General features: G+C 41.4%; 1 protein-coding gene across 1 annotated transcript in view; it reads left to right on the top strand.

Annotated features, from left to right (window-relative positions):
* sec31a (SEC31 homolog A, COPII coat complex component) overlaps nucleotides 1-7458 on the top strand; it is an 83856-nt gene extending 76398 nt beyond the window's left edge. The window contains 3 exon segments of the mRNA XM_052036586.1: nucleotides 1813-1932; nucleotides 3651-3722; nucleotides 5539-7458. Of these exon segments, the coding sequence (XP_051892546.1) occupies nucleotides 1813-1932; nucleotides 3651-3722; nucleotides 5539-5718 (372 nt within the window). The 3' untranslated portion in view covers nucleotides 5719-7458.
* The last annotated feature ends 10282 nt before the right edge of the window (nucleotides 7459-17740 follow it).

The following is a 17740-nucleotide window of genomic DNA, read 5'->3' as shown; positions in this document are numbered from 1 at the left end:
GATGAATGCACACCATCTTTTTCCCAGGGTTGGGGAATCAAGAACTAGAGGGCATAGGTTTAAGGTGAGAGGGGAGAGATTTAATAGGAACCAGAGGGGCAACTTTTTCACCTGGAGAGTGGTCAGTATATGGAACGAGTTGCCAGAGGAAGTGATTGAGGCTGGTACTTTAACAACATTTAAAAGATACTCGGACAGGTACGTGGATAAGAAAGGTTTAGAGGGATACGCGCCAAACACGGGCAAATGGGAATCTTAGTCGGCATGGACCAGTGGGGCCTACGGCATGGACCAGTTGGGCCTAAGGGCCTGTTTCTATGCTGTATGACTCTATGAATCTGACTCAGAGAACCTTGCCACCTGATCTTAGGATTGTCTGATGAAACAGTGTTTGACCCCTAGACACTGATGTGGATGAGAGATTGACCACCATCAACCATAATCCTTCAACTTTGTCATAAGTATGATTCCAGCCAGTGCAGAATGACCCTCCCTGCCCCCCAATTTCCATTAACTTCCCTTTTACTGGACTCCCTGTTACAGTCAATGTTGCCTTGATTTTTAAAGGCATGACCTCTCACCTCCCTTCTGCGCATTACTATACCAAGGCTATGTTGTGGCTTAGGGGCCCAGTGGTTCTAATGGAATCTAAACTGAGCATCTCTGAGCGTATTGTTACAGTATGTTGTTCCTTATTGAATGGGCAGAAATTGGCGGCATTGTATCTGTCCTGCTATTTACCTACAAGACACGCTAGAGCAATTTCCCAATTTGTCAGGTAGACGCTAGTGTTGTAGTTGTACTGGGACAGCTTGGCTGAGAGACAGCTAATTCCAGACTGTGGCTTCACAGTACAGCTGAGATATTATTGTGCCCAGTAATGTGGATTATTTCCGACTGGTTCACCTCTTTCTTCATATCACTTAGAGTGAATTGTATCTGATAAAGATTGACTACTGTAATGGTGGAGACCATAGTAGAAGGGCAAGTTGGAAAATGCACTTGGCTCTCCAGGCTAAAGATTGCTGGAAACACATTAACATAGTTTCTCTTTCTTCCCTTCTCTCCACTGCCCCCACCCCCTCCCATCCCTGCATGTTAGGCTCTGTCATCATTTTGAACAGGTGTGTTCATTGAGCCTCTGCTCCTCTTTTAGTTGTCTAATTGTTTAGCACTGTTCAGAACTGGATATGACAGGACTGCAAAACATTGATTTGCTCTTAGATGGTTGGATCACTTCTCTCTTTGGCACTTGGGCATCCACAGAATCCTGTTTTGTAGTAATATCATTAGGTTGGCATCTCAGTTTTAGGTACACAGGTGCTACATCATGGCAAACTTTTCTATTATTATTGAATAAAGTTGGCCTTTGGCATAATGTGCCAGACCATGTGGCTATAATTGCCCTACACAGCTCACCCTGTGGGAAACACTACGATGCTGGAGGAACTCAGCAGGCCAAGCAGCATCCATGGAGAAAAGCAGGCAGTCAATGTTTCGTTTCAACCCTTCTTGAGTCCTGAAGAAGGGTCCTGACCCAAAACGTTGACTGCTTGCTTTTCTCCATGGATGCTGCTTGAGTTCTTCCAGCATCATCGTGTTTTTTATCTAGATTCCAGCATCCGCAGTCCTTTGTTCCTCTCTCACCATATGGGAGCTCAGTAATGAATAGCATAGCTCTACCAGCTTAACTCATTTACTGAAGCTCCTATTGACTGTCAGTGTTAATGTACCAAGCTGGAAATTTTGAGAGGTAAAGCCAAAACTGATGCTTCATTTACCTGAAAGTTGTGTGTTTTTTGACTTGTTCAGCCAGTGCAACCAATAACAACTGAGAAAATTGCGAAGAAACCCATTCCAGAAGAGCATGCCATTCTGAAGATCACATTTGAAGGATTGATTCAGCGGTGTATGACTGCGGCTACTGACCCTGTACGTACTGACCTTGCTAATTTGTTAAAATATTTTTATGGGTGACCAGTGGATTTTCTTACACAATCCTGTGATGCTCCATGGATGTATTTGTGCTATGATTGATCCCTGAGATTACCAGTTAGACATGTTTTGAGTTCACAATTGTAGAGTTCCACTGCAGAACTTAAAGTGATTTTGATAGCATATGAGACTTAACGTTAAACTATTTCATTATAACCGCTTTGGGTGGCACAGCTAAGAGAGTTGCTGCCTCACAGCTCTAGTGACCTGGGTTCAGTGCTGACCTCTGGTGCTGTCTGTGTGGAGTTTGCATATTGTGCCTGTGACTGTGGGTTTCCTTCAGGTGCTTGAATTTTTTCCCGTATCCCAAAGCTATGTTTGTTGATCTTGGCTAGAACCGTGATACAAGTGTTACAACTTCCTCCTTATCCCTGATGGGAAAGGGAGGTCATCAAGATCTCTTGGTGTCCTGTGACCACCTCTTCGTGATGCTAGGTTTCAAGTAAACTATAAAGAAAGGCAACTATATACAGTCACCTGGGCAGTTTTGAGGTGCAAATACAGTTGTAGGAATCTTGACAGCCCATTTGCACACAGCGGTCTCCCATTGTCAGCAACTTGATATTTTCCAAATGTTTAAGAATTATTATTAACCAAGGTACCAGGGGTTACTCCCCTGTACCTCTTTTGAAAAAGTGTTCTAGGGTCAAGTAGAGAAAGCAAAATTAAGATGGAAAGAAATAGAAGCCCACCATAAGGTCATGATCAATCATGGCAAGTCCACTTTCTTGCCCCATTTCTTTTCACCTTGGTTCCCTTACTGTCCAAAGTTTGTTCATTTTAACATTGAATATATCCAGGGACAAAACATCCACAGCCCTCTGGGGTAAAGAATTCATAAGCTTTGCAATTTTCTGAGGAGATTTTTTTTCATCTCAGCCTAAATTGGCCATCCCCTAGTTTTAGACTCTCCAACCAGAAGAACCGGCCTTTCCAAGCTGACCCTCATTCCTTTTCAGAATCTTTTCTGAGATTCAATGAGATGTGTTCAATGTCTCATCTTGTCAACCTAGATTTTTGTGCTCAAGTCCACGGCATAGGATTTGAACACACAACCCTCTGCATCATCCGGAGTTCTGTCATCTGTCTTTGTTGTCAGCCACGATAAATTCTTTTACTATCAGTTTTATACACACACAATGATGATGGAAGGGAGGGAACTGCGAAGGTTTTCAAAACCAAACTTCAAATGAATCATCCCGTGAGAGCAAATAAGTCATGAAGTCATAGTCACACAGCACAGAAACAGGCAATTTGGCCCACTGAGTCCATGCCAACCATTGAGCAACTATTCTCGCTAATCTCATTTTTACTCTTACGTCCACCACCCCCACCCCGCCTGATTGTCCTGCTACTCACCTGTACTAAAGGTAGTTTTCATTTGACACTTAACCTATCACATGAGGCATACCCATGCAGTCATGAGAAGAGCTTGCAATCTTCATACAGACAACACCCAATGTCAGGAATGCACCCGGCTCTCCAGAACTGTGAGGCATCAGTGTGAACCGTGGCACCACTGCCGCTCAACCTGCATGGGAAACCGCCACTGAACTTTCAAGTACATTAATTGACAGTAAGACTATTACGGTAAACTTAAAGATTTTTCTACTGCTAACTTTTGCTAACTAGATTTTAAAAAAACCTTTGTACAGCAAACCAAGAGAAAGCTGGATGATGCTAACAAGCGACTAGAATCCCTGTATGATAAGCTGCGGGACCAAGTGGTGAGTGACCTAACCCAAGTTTCCTGTATTTTTTCCACTTTATGGCATGCTGCATCCCCCACCTCCTGCAGTATGGGTCTTGTGTAGCCATTAATCATCCAGATTAGACACAATTCCCTACCCTGACCAAGAAAAATGTATTTGAAGGAGTAAATATATATTTTAATTTGGTCCTGTATTTTTATACTATATTCAACAGCCTTCCTCATTTGCATATTTTCCCCAAATCCTGCGGAGTGATACATTGGGGAAAAAAAAAAGTAGAGCCTCTCACCCTGTGGTATTTGCTTAAAATCCTTTCTACATAGATGTAACTTTCCAAGTCTGTTTCCTACCTCCATTTCTGAACTTAATAGTTACAAAACAGTGTGCAGCCCACTCCAAATTACTCATGTACTACCTCTCTGGAACAGGCCATTGGCTGACAGCACCCTCGTTCCCTTCATCCAAACCCTGGAAGTGAGTATTATCAAGCCATTTGATCAACATGGATGTCTTGCAAATGAGCCCTAGAGCCCTACCGTGGACTGTAAATAGACCCAAAACCTAGAGGAAATTCAGCACTTTGCTGAAGTTGGATTTGCAGCCTGTTTAGTAATCGGCAAAGTTAAATGATGAATCCAGCAGCCATCCCCATCTCATCACACTGTTGGCACTGGACTTGAAAACTAATCCTGATTTAGTCAGGGTTAGCGGTGAGTGGGAGGAGATGGGGATCTCTTCTTCCTCAGAATAATTATATGTAGGAGCTTTGCCTATTCTGTTTGCATGTTTAATCTCTTTGAAGTACCATTTCTATAACTTGGTTTTCTTTTTAGTGGTTCTGGCAGACATCTGTATTTAGGCTGTTTTGTCATTCACTTCCCAGTGCTGTGTGAGTGGAGGAAAAAATAAATGCATTCCCGAAAATATTTTTTCTGAATTCATTAGGAAAAATGTTTCAGCCCTTTTACTGCATAATGTGAAAGAAAATAGTGCTAAATAAATAGCATGTCCAAACTACTTCGCATATCCTCAATTCTTCCCAGAACAATTGTAGCTCCCGGTCAGAAATGAAGCCTCCTGCTTGTTACCCAGTCTTAATGTACTCATTCCAGCTGACCTATTTCAAAGGGCCATTACTATTTGTATGGCAGATGCTGCTCTTCAGAGGATGCCCACATTAAAGATGCATAGAAAAACTGCACACAGCATTTAAGTACACAAGCTAGCTGGATGTGAAATTTGTTTCTGTGAGTCACCCCAGCCTTAATGGAAGGCGACAGCTGCTGTATTAAGGCTTGTAATGTCTAGTTTACTGGTAGAAACTTAGTCATATATTACCTCCCACTATAATAATTCATCATATATTTTCCCTGCAACTATTTACCTTCTTCCCTATGCACACTACCTATCTGTCTATCATCCATGCTCTTTATTGCTAGGGGAGTGTGCATTACCCAATACAAATGCTGTTTTTGTATCTTTGTTGATTCTTTCTGGCAAAGTGCTTTGAGTGTGCAGAGCATTTTAACACCAAGATGCCAGAATATTAATAAACTTTACTTTAAAACTGTGACCTATTTTGACTTGTTGTCCTCTCGAAAATAAATAGATAAATCTACAAGTTGACTTGTGTTTGGGATCAGTTTTTTTGTTAAATCATGAATCAGTGTCTTCTCATGCTGATAGCTCCCAAGATCTTGCCATAAATTCTATTAGGTGCCTGAAGACCATTATTTAAAATGGCATCATTAATATTGTATTAGCTGCAAGATAAGATTTGCAGTCAAGAAAATATGATATTGATTTTAACAATTTATTCCATTTCTTGCAGCTTTCACCAGCCATAATTGGTGGTTTACACAACATAGCAAGGAGCATTGAAACTCGGAACTACACTGAAGGATTAAGCATCCACACACACATAGTGAGCACCAGTAACTTCAGTGAAATCTCAGCATTCATGCCAGTCCTGAAAGTGGTCCTCACCCAGGCTAATAAACTAGGTGTTTGATATAAAAATGTATTTGAAAAGAAAGCTATATACTTTATTAAAAGTAAATGTTGGCCAAACCTACGTTGGTTTAGGTGGAAATGAGAATCTAAGCAAAGACCATTCGAATACCCATGGTTAAATGTAAAATGAACACTTGCTTCATTCCACGTTGCATTTTACCATAGCGCCTTATATAACAAGGCAAAACATTCCAATATATAATCAGATAAAATTAAGTCAAAGGAAAGCACCTTGATCTTTTAAATCTGTCTATGTTGCCTGTTTTTTTTTAAAAAATGAACCAATGAAATGACATGACCTACATAGGACAAATGGAATCCGCACAGTATTGTTATAATCCAACTGCATGCTTGTCTGATCAAACTATAAAATAATACAGGTTTATCCCACTGACTTTGGTGGCAGAGTGTACTTTAAAACGCAAGTCTGTGATTAGCACAATACATTTATACAGAGTGGAAGAGTATGCTATGTGGACTTGATGATACTCAGTTAATGGCCAAGGCTCTGGGAAAAATTGAAACAGCTACTTGCAGTGCAACCTGTACAAAAACTACAGTGAGCTTGTCCTACTCTGTTGTCAATTTTATGAATTGGAAACGCACCTAAAATTCATCTTATTTTAAATAAACATTAATTTATTTAAGTGTATTGCCTTTTAGTATTCTGTTAATTCTTCTTAGCAATTAAGACAGCTGACTATCAGGAATGTATATTTGGCAGATAGTATTATGAAGTGTCTGTTGAAACTCTGTATAATCCTCCTTTGTGTTACTGTCTGGAGCTTTCTGTTGAGTTGGTAAAGCCTAAAACAAATAGTGCATTTTAAACATTGGTTGAAGCTCTTGAACAGTTGAGAATTTCCACTGTTCCTGACTTCTCACTGGAGCAGTGTTAATTGTCTTTCTTGTAAAAACAATGCACATTCAATATACTGGCAAAATCAATGGGAGACTATTATTCTAATTGTTGTTGTGTTGCATCAAACAAAGTCATCTATTTTTTCTCTAACTAAAAATCACTGTTCCCATGAAACAAAAGTGTATATTTCTCCTCTCACCTGCAATAAATGGAGCGAATGAAGATAATCACTCTGACGTCACCTAAATGTTAATGAATCCTTATTCCCTGGCACTTTCTGGCATGTCACATTCATGAAATCTGAGGTTATTCCACCCGGCCACTGTTAATGTAGATCAGGTTTTGTAAAAATATTTTCTAAATGTTGATTCCAGTATCCTGAGAATAGATATAAATATAGTAATGTGTCAACAAATCCAAATTTCTGTTAACCTGCAGGATTGTTTCACTTCAGAATTCTCTAGCTATATCTACTGAATGTGATTATTTCACCAAACAGAGTTCCCTCAACATAACCTGGTGACTTCAAAAGTTCAGAGAATGGTAACCTTGAGACCATATCATGTTGTAGCAACCAAAATTTACTTTGTAGTTAAGAGGAAAAAGTCATCACTGACCAGAAATAGAAATCTTAGGTGGTGTACTTTGTTGTCACATATATCACACAAAGCTGTCTCTTACTCCAACGTAACCAGACATAGTGTACATAGTTAAGATGCCACTTACTGATGAGATGAGAGATTCCACAAATATGATCAGGGTTATGTATCATAGTCAAGCAACATTTCAACTTTCTTTTATTAAAACAACAAATTCTGTTTCTTGCTCCACCAATGCTGCATGGTCTGCCGAGTACTTCCAACACTTTCTATTTTTATGTCATTCCTCATCTGTTGGTAAAAGTATTCATCATTTTGTTTAGAATGGATTTGTATTTTTTCCCAAGCACTCTTGAATATCTTTCATCCCATGATATTAAACCCTTTTAACACAGATCACACCATTGTCTGAATAACTCTAATGAAAATGACTTATCAGCTGTGTTGTAATTGTATTTTGACATATCACCAACATCAAAAGAGTATTCCCTTTGATCATTTATTATTGATTTCTATATTTAGTGTTTGCTTAAAGAATACAAATGTCATAGGTATTTGACTGCAAATCAAACATTAATATAATAGACGAGATCTTGCCCAAATGGAATGAGAACTTAGCAAATAGGATCATGAATCAAAAATACTTAATCAAGAGAAAAAGGGTGCCAATACATTTTTAATTTAAAGCTTTAACAAAAACTACTACCTGCTGTCAGCTGACAAAACCAGGACAAAATATTGAAGTTAATTTGCAGACTATAGGCTAAATTTCATATCAATATATTGTACTGTGGGGGGGGGGGGGGGGAATGATTGATGTACTCGTGACTGGTTTTGTAAATTCTGAAGACAAAGTTGAAAATGATCTAGGTTTCATGTGGGTCTCACTCTAGGCTTGGGACTCAGTATGCCCAGCCAATACAGAGTTGTTGTCAAACACCACTGCCAAACCAGGTCCCCAAAATAGTGGTATGCAAATTTGAGCACATTGGATGTACTGAAAGCCAAAATGGAGGGGTATTAGTGGGATTGCATTACTAATCCTAGAACCACTTGGTTGTGCCTTCCTGTGTCTTCCTTGCTTTGGATGCAAGGTAATCCAGTATGATACGTGTGTGTTTGCATCCTACAAAGGAAGTAGATCCAGCATGGCTCATTTCTGCAGAACAATTCCATTTAGGAAATGAACTGCACCCTTTTATAAGTATTCTTCAATCTTTGGTTGAAATATACCACGCCATCCCCCTTCCCTTTCCCCTGCCAGTGAAAACTCAAGGCACTGTTATCAAATTCCAGGTCACCTACTGGGTAGCTAACTGGAGATTGTCAATAACTAGCACGGGCCCCTGCTTCTGAAGTTCAGAAGCCAATTCTGCAAAATTTGGCATCATAATGACTGAGCGAGACCAACAGCTGGAATTCTTGCCCCAGTACATGGAATGCCAAGGGTTTCGCTCTCTCTCAAAATGGCATTGATGCCTCGGTGAGTATCTAAAGGGTGATTCCAGCACTTGTCATGATGTGCTTTCATTTCTGGAGAAAGCAGTTGAGAGGCATGTTTCATGACACATCACATTGAAAGGTTTAAATAGCATGAACAGAGGCAGATCATTTAGTTTAAGATGTAAAAAGGAGACCAGTCATAATCTGAAACACATTGGCAGAGCTATTCTCAAAGTCACAACGTTGCAAGAGCAAGAGTGAGGAGTGGACTGCTGAATTTGCATTGGAGATTATATGGAAATATATGCACACGTAGGACAGATACATTTCCATTGTATATTTTATTATGCAGGTAATCAAATTTGGGAGATGTGGGACGTTTGATTAATAGCATACATTCTTTTTGGTTACCTTTATACAGGTCAGCAAGACATTTCAAGAATTATAATCTTAGACCTTTAATGTATGTTCATTCATTTATTTCACAAGATTTAATTGTTGGGAGAGAGTTCACGTTAATGTGAATTGAAAATGGCCTGCTTTGCTTGCTTTGGGTCTTCTACCATCCTGGTTCACTTCCAAACTGGCTCAGGTGCTGTGGTCCAGAAGCCTGGGCCATTGAACTCAAGATATGAATTTGAACATCAGCTGGACAATTTAAATTTAAGTAATGAAATAAACAGGGAAGGAAGACCCAGGGCTTTAAAAACCTGTCAAGTTCACTAATTCACTGTTCTCAATTTAGGGAAAGGAAGGCAGATTTCTTTGTGTCTGGCCTTTGTGCCTCCATACCCAGCAATGGGGTTGACTCTCAGCTACCACATCAGTTGGGGGGGGGGGGGCAATTGGGGATGAGCAATAAATGGTGGTGTTGCCAGAGACATAACATCCCGTGAATGAATGAATTTTTTTTAAAAATCTGATTTTCCTTTCTAGAAAATCCCAAGCTAAATTCTAATTGATGTGTGGAAATGCATTCGAAGAGTGATATCTTTAGTTATGACTCATGTATTTAATATCCACAGCTGAGTTGTAATTTTTCACAGTCACTGTTGCTCTTTGGAGTTGAATTAATTTTGTGGAGATTCTTTGTGGATTCATTTTGTAGACTTTCCTTTTGTTGCAATCTGTCTCATTGATTTAGTTTTTAAAAATTCTTTCTGTTACAGGTGGCTGGGATTTCAAATTTCCTCAGGCAGTAACTGGTAGATACACACTGAGATAATATATACATTCTAAGTTGGATTTTCATGTACTGTAAATTACTTTGAAGTGTGCTAATAATATCTCTGAAAACGAGATAAACTTATGAGTGAATGTCCGTTTTGATTCTAATACATGCAGCAGCAAGAATTCCTGGGGAATATGGTGAAAAGATTATTGTGAAAAGATTGCTCAGGTTGTCTTAATTCAGAATATCCTGCGCATGTAATACCTAATTAATTATAATTCATATGTGTAAAATAATTCAGGGTACCAAATTTTGATTTTAAACATTCAATAAATTAAAATTTAGATTAGAGAATACAAAACAGGTCAAATGACAAATTAACTGCAATCTTTCTTGGACTGTGAGATTAAGTTGTATTTAAAAAGTAGGAGAATGATAACAGTAGACTGCAACAAAGCAGTATCTAGCACAAGATAGCCCATGAAAATTCTGATGAATGATCAGGAAGGTAGAAAATAGGAAAGTAGACATTAGAGATTTTGCTAGAAATAAACTCTTGATTTGTGTTAGCCTACTGTTTTGTAAATGTTGTTTCCCTACATGGATAAATCTTGGTAAAGCCATAACCCCATAAATAATATATTTGGTAGAATTTCTATAAGTTTCAATGTGTCTGGCAGATTAGAAAACCTTTATATCACATCAAACTGTATTTAATAATGATCAGCTAATGACATAATATTTAACCCTGTTCAAAATAAAAACTATCCTTTAAATATCCCCTCTGCTTTACTTTCACTCTAATTTTTATTATTCTGTTCACCAGATTTTGTCTATCTTTGTATGAAGGAGACATTGTTACACTCTCATTTATGGGATGTGGCCATTGGCATATGGCATACAATTATTGTCCATCCCTAACTGTCCTTGAAAAGGTGGTGATGTTGAACAACCCTTGTGGTGAACCTTCTATCGCAATATTACTGGGTAGGGTGTTCCAGGACTCAGTTACAATGTAGAAACAGTGGTGATAAGTCCCATGCATCTACTGCCTTTGTCCTCCTTGGTGGTATGGGAGATGCTGTCAGAGTGGCAGCCCATTTGTTAATGCCAAGTTCATAAAAGCAATGATGCTATAATAATATAACCCGTTATAGCCATGTTGATTGGGGGATAAATATGGGGAATCCATCTTGGATAATTCCTCTTTATTCTAGGCAGTGTAATAGGATCTTTTGCACCCACCATTGGTTACATTTTTTGTTGGACAGAGAGCACTGCTGAACGTGCACACTTCCTCATTACTACATTGGAGCATCAGCCTAGATTTTTGTGCTTGCTTCTTGAGAGGGGGATATTAACCCACGACCTTTTGACTAGAATCAAATCTGTCCCCAAGTGAGCATGCTGCATGCTTTTAAAATGTTCTCGGCTTGAGTCCTTTCGGTTTAGTGCAGGCAGAGCTTCAACAGTGGGTGCTCAGGCAGCAGTTGGAGCTTCCTGCCTGAATGACCCAACCTTGGATCACTTGGAGTTCCTGACTACATCCCCAAGGGACAAGGTAATTTATGAAAATCAGCAGCCACCCTGGGTCAAACCAGAGTTCCAGACATGTCACTGAGTCACAGCTGACAAAATGTTGCTGACAGATTTTCTGAGTGTTGGCTCTCTCTTCTCTCTCTCTGGGGTATAATTTCCACAGGGTTTCTTCTGACCACTTAACTCTTTTTTTCTGTAAGATCTGCAGAAATCTTGGAATAAACAGCAGGTCATGGATTACTGAAATCCCCCGATTGGCATATGATTTACTTGCTCGTATCCTCATTTTGTCCTTTGTGGCAGCACTTCTCAGAGTTTATAATCTTCAAATTACTATGTCACACAAGTGCATACATTCTTAGCAACACACACAAGATGCTGGAGGAACTCAGCAGGTCAGGCAGCATCTACTGGAGGGAAATGAACAGTCGACATTTCAGGCCGAGACCCTTCATCAGGACTGGGTGAAGGGTCTCACTCCGAAATATCGACTGTTCACCTCCCTCCATAGATGCTGCTTGATCTGCTGAGTTCCTCCAGCATTTTGTGTGTATTGCTCCAGATTTCCTGCATCTGCATTCTCTCTTGTGTCTGCATAAATTCTTAATTTGTTTATATGACATTAGTTCAGCAGTTATCTTCGTAAAGATTTTTTTTCTTTTAAAGGGTGCATTGCTAGTATCTTCAACTTCAATGAGAAATGTAACAGTGTATTTAGAACTGGCCATCTATTTTTACTACATGTCCAAGGAGCTGATTGCAAATCCTGAGTTTTATACCTGTTTTCTGCTTGTGTGGAAGTTGAATGAGCTGCTCAATTTATGATTTTGTAAGATAGAAATCTTGGAGGAAATCATTCCACCGTGTTACTGAAACTCTGAAATCTCTTCCTGTACATTGGTGCAGAAAATCAGAGTTGTAATAGTTCCTCCCATTTAACATGGAAGAACTTGAGCCCAAATATGAGGCAGATGAACTATTGTTAATATTAGCAACCGTCACATGCCTGGGGACAAATCATCAAGTTTGTACGATAATTTAACTCAGTCACACTGTCAGACTCAGTAATATTTCCAGTCCAAAACAGATTGGAGACAGACCTGAGAGACTACAAGATGTATTGAGAAAGGACTAGAGTCAGATTGTGGACAGACCAAAGACCATCCTTGAAAATACCGGAAACACTCAGTAGGTCACACCGATCCTGTGGAAAGAGAGAAAAGACAGAGTTAATGTTTCAGACTAAAGAGCCTTTGTCAGATTGTGAACAGAGTGGAGACCAGCTTTGAAACACTTTGGGAGCAGACTGGAGACATACCTTGAGATACACTGGGGCCACTCCTGAAACAATCTTGGGAACAGACCAGAAATAGTCTTGAGACATACCAGAGATAGTACTCGAGACAGGTTGGGCACAGATCTTTGAGAGTCTTCAGTGAAACTGGAGATGATCCTTGAGACTGTGGAGTCTGGCTGAGGTCATATTGTAGATAATCCTCAATACAGATTGGCTGCAGACTAGAGACAGTCTTTGAGACAGATGTGTTGCTAGTGGAATTAGTTGGTGGATGTTGTCTAAAGGTCACAGTGGCCATTTATTGTCCATGTTTTGATATGATATCATGTGGGCTGCTGTTTAGGGTAGCTGAGGATTTCACATTTCAGTGGAACTAGAGTCATGTACATGACACAAGGAAAGTAGCTTTTGTCCCCAAAAGGACTTTAGAGAACCATTTGGGTTTTTCTACCGAAAATGGTGTTGATCAAAGCAGAAGTCTCAAGGTGAAGGTTGATTCAGAGCTGAAGGAAGAAAAGAAGCATTGTTAAAATGTAGACTGCACATCTAACAGAATAAACTGTGAGTGGGTAATCTAACAATGAAAACAAACTACTTTGTTCTGATCATTTATAACGACCTTCATTTGCAACCTTGACAATAGCTGTCATCAATGCAATCTAATTCATCAGTAAACAGTAATATCCCACAAACATCTCTCTGATCTTCATCTCTCTCTCATAAAAAGCTAGTGATATTGAAGAGACTGTAGCACAACTTCTTTCTCTCTATCCTCCTTTCAGTCACTGCCTTCCATCTTTCTGTGTTTCTCTTCACTCATTTCCATTTCTCCTCATTGTTGCCCTTGTCTCTCCGCTGCTTCATATGTCAGTCTTTATTTCAACTTCCTTTATTGCTCCTCATTCTCACAAACCTCCTGCTCCACTTTTCACTCCTCCTTTGTTACATGGTGGTCTCTGAAATACACAGGAAAGCTGGGGAAACACTGGGGATGAACAGATTGGCAGCCAGGATAAGCAAAACTCAGGGTTTGTGGGCCAATGGTAACAGCAGAATTTGGGAGAGGAAGATATATTCTGCAGTAAAATCAGTCAGTAAAATCCAACCATAATTGAAGCTCCAACCGAGTATTTCACATTGAGCTTCTGACCCCCAGTGTTGTGGAAGGGTTTTGAGGAAAAATTCTCATTTCCATTTACTCAGAAAACTTCTTGAGTAAAAGTTATAGGCTTCTCGTGTTATAAATATGATTTGCTCGAGATGATACATGGAGGAAATTTTGTCCAGGATGTCAAACTAACAGTGCAAGAATTCTAGACAGATTGGTTGCTATATATATGCCTGTATGGGATAGTGCATTCTTTTGCTCCATTAGTCTTGCTGTGCCTACTGGGGAGGCCCAAGCAGAATTCCCTGAATTCAGTTGTTCTGTGTCATTAGAAAGAGCAATTCTTTGTTGTCCAAACTTGCACAAAGGCATTATATCACCAGAACTCATTGCCTTGTTTATATGAACAACTACTTGTTATGCTCATTACAGACATAAATATAAAAAAGATCTGCTATTGTAAGCATTTAGAATACATTAGGAAAAATAATGGTATGCCTTTTGAAATATGGTATTAAAATTTCACTTGAATTGTTCTGTAAACCACCTCCTGAAAGTTGTAACCTGAATTTTTTTTCCAAAATTTGTCTTTGAGGAAGTTGAAAATTTTGCATTTTAGTTTTTCTTTTGATATTTAGTACAGTCACAAAATACAGCTTCCCTGGGTGTTATCAAAAATTAAAGAATGTTGCTTTCAAAAGCATTCCCTGATAGATTTAAGAATGGTAATGGTGCAGCTTGATTAATATTGCTGAAAAAGATGTTATTTTCACTACCAACTCATTTTAAATACGTCTCCTAGCTGTGAAGAAATTAAGCATAAATTTAACTTAAAATTACTTTAGCAAATGACTTTTAGGATACAGTAATCACTTCTGGAAGAATGTGTTTAATTTTAAAATTACATTGCAAAGCTTTAGGGTCAGGCCTATTTGTGTTTTCCACTCAAAAGGACAGTTTAACAGTTAGTCCCTTTTCCAATAACGCAAACCAATGTCATTAGCACAAATTCCCAATGATGATTCATTCAATCTGGGAGACTGGTATACTTTGTGGCCAGGGCCATTCTTCTATTGCTATGTTTTTTTTAAAAAACTGCACAAAAGATTGCAGAGTCTCACTTGAACTTCTGAAATCTTTTACACTTACAGGCAAATTATGCTTAAAAGAAACTAACTAAACCAAATGGAGAGTCTGTGCCATGGGCTCAACACTTCTATATTTTATACTCAGCTTAAAATCACTCAAGATCTTCCAAGTGGTAAATTCTGCTTTGGACAGGGGGAGCAGTAGTTGTGACAGGATATTGGAGAAAGGGAATCATAATTATGAATGTGTGCCTGGCAAACAGACTTTTGTAATCTTTTTGGAATAATGGAGGAATTCCATTTCTAAGCCTTGAACTGATAGAAGAATGCTTGACACACCTTGTTGGTCACATCAAGGAATCCTGGACATCATGGCAGCAAATGATCATGTGTTGCATCTGGCAGCCCTGGTAAAACTGAAGTCAATGGGTATCAAGGGGAAAACACTTCAATGGTTGGAGTCATACATCACATGGAGGAAGATGACTGTGGTTGCTAGATGTCAATCATCCAAGATAGAAGATGTCTCTGCAGTAGTTCCTTGCAATAGTGTCTCAGGTCTGGTCATCTTCAGTTGCTTGCAAAAAACAAACTGCTGAAGGAACTCAGTAGGTCAGGCAGCATCTGTAGAGGGAAATGGACAGTCGACATTTCAGGTCGTGACTCTTCATCTGGACTGATCTTCCTCGACAGATGCTGCCCCACCTGTTGAGTTCCTCTAGCAGTTCCTTTTTTTTTGCTCCAGATTCCAGCATCTGCAGTCCCTTATTCAGCTGCTTCATTGATGATCTTCCTGTATGGTCAGAAGTGAGGATGTTCACTAATGATTGCACAATGTTCAACTCCACGGCAATTTCAGCAATCCATACTTCCATTCAGCAAGACCTAGATAACATTGCAGCATAGGATAATAAAGGGCAAGTAACATTTGTACCACAAAAATGCCAGGCAATGATCATCCCCAGCAAGAGAGAATCTAATGACCTACCTTTGTCATTCAATGATATTTCCATTGCTGAGTCCATGATCATCAATATCCTGGGGGTTCATCATTGACCAGAATCACAACATGATTCGTCATGTAAATACAATGGACACAAGAGGCTGGTATCCTGCAGCAAGTATCTCATCTCCTGACACCCAGGGTCTTTTCACCATGTACCAGGCAGGAGCATATTGGAATATTACATGAGTACAGCTCCAATGCTTGATACCATCCAGGGCAAAGCACCACCTTGCAGTGCGCACTATCTACCAATGGCACTCAGTGCCACCAAGATGGACAAAGGCAGCAAGCTCAGGGGAACACCACCACCAGCATGTTCCCTTCAGAGACGCACAAATATACCACCCTTCATTGTCGCTGGATCTAAATCCTGGGACTTCCCACCCAACAGCATTGTGGGAGTACCTTCATCAGAAGGACTAGAGTAGGCACCTCACCACCACCTCCTCAAGAACAGTTGGGGATGGGCAATAATGCTGGCCGAGTCAATAGTGCCTAGGTCCACACCCTAAAAATAAACAAAAAACATAGTTTTCATAAGAACTAACTGTAATCCTACATTTGGAAGTAGTAATGTCAAACCTGTGGTCCTACTGCAAGTTTGGGGAATTCTGGTTCAAGGAATCTCGTGGTGTTTGACGAGTTTTTAAACTCATGACGGTACTGAAGTTGTGGCCTGATTATTCAGCTGCTGAAACTCATCTGTGAAATGGTTACTCTGGTTTGAGTGCAGACGGATATTTCCTGCGGGATAAGGTCTGGTTGCTATGGTGCAGAATCCTGGCTGTACCCTGACTACTGTGATCTAGGTGCTGTAGAAATGTGAGAACGTAACAAATGGTGCAGACTCCTGGCTGACCCTCCTGCCCCAACTCTCACCTGCCCAAACGGCATTTCCCTCAGTATCCCAGAGTCTACCAGTCTCATTCTTGCACGGGCATCGATGCAGAGAATTCCAAATTCATGTATTCTGGGCAATATGTTTTGTCTGCTTTGACTCGGCGCTGCTCTGGTGCCATGCTCTGGTGCCATACTCTGGGTACGACGGTGCTCATTTTGGCAGTACCTTGATGGCTCTGCTCCTTCCGACAATTGTTCTGCCTCCTCAAGTGTCTGCTGACCGGCTCCGGGTGCTGGGCTGGGAGATCTGTGGCTCCGGGCTTTCTGATTCCGGGTATACGGCTCAGGCTCCGGCCTCAGTCACTCCGGGTGCACGCCCCCGGGCTCCGGCTTCTATCACCCTGGGTCACGCCCCCGGGCCCAGTCACCAGGTGCACGCCAAGGACTGAGGACAGTGTCACCCCGGGTGCACGCCCCCGGGCTCTGGCTTCTGTCACTCCGGGCGCACGCCCCGGGCTCCGGCTTCTGTCACTCCGGGTGCACGCCCCCGGGCTCCGGCATCTGTCACCCCGGGCGCACGCCCCCGGGCTCCGGCTTCTGTCACCCCGGGTGCACGCCCCCGGGCTCCGGCTTCTGTCACTCCGGGCGCACGCCCCGGGCTCCGGCTTCTGTCACTCCGGGTGCACGCCCCCGACTCCGGCTTCTGTCACTCCGGGCGCACGCCCCGGGCTCCGGCTTCTGTCACTCCGGGTGCACGCCCCCGACTCCGGCTTCTGTCACTCCGGGTGCACGCCCCGGGCTCCGGCTTCTGTCACTCCGGGTGCACGCCCCCGGGCTCCGGCTTCTGTCACTCCGGGTGCACGCCCCCGGGCTCCGGCCTGTCACTCCGGGTGCACGCCCCCGACTCCGGCTTCTGTCACTCCGGGTGCACGCCCCCGGGCTCCGGCTTCTGTCACTCCGGGTGCACGCCCCCGGGCTCCGGCTTCTGTCACTCCGGGTGCACGCCCCCGGGCTCCGGCTTCTGTCACTCCGGGTGCACGCTGCCGGGCTCCGGGTTTCCCAGTCGA

This window comes from Pristis pectinata, chromosome 2, assembly GCF_009764475.1.
Source record: "Pristis pectinata isolate sPriPec2 chromosome 2, sPriPec2.1.pri, whole genome shotgun sequence".
Classification (NCBI taxonomy): Eukaryota; Metazoa; Chordata; class Chondrichthyes; order Rhinopristiformes; family Pristidae; genus Pristis; species Pristis pectinata.
This window is presented reverse-complemented; position numbering and strand designations above follow the sequence as displayed.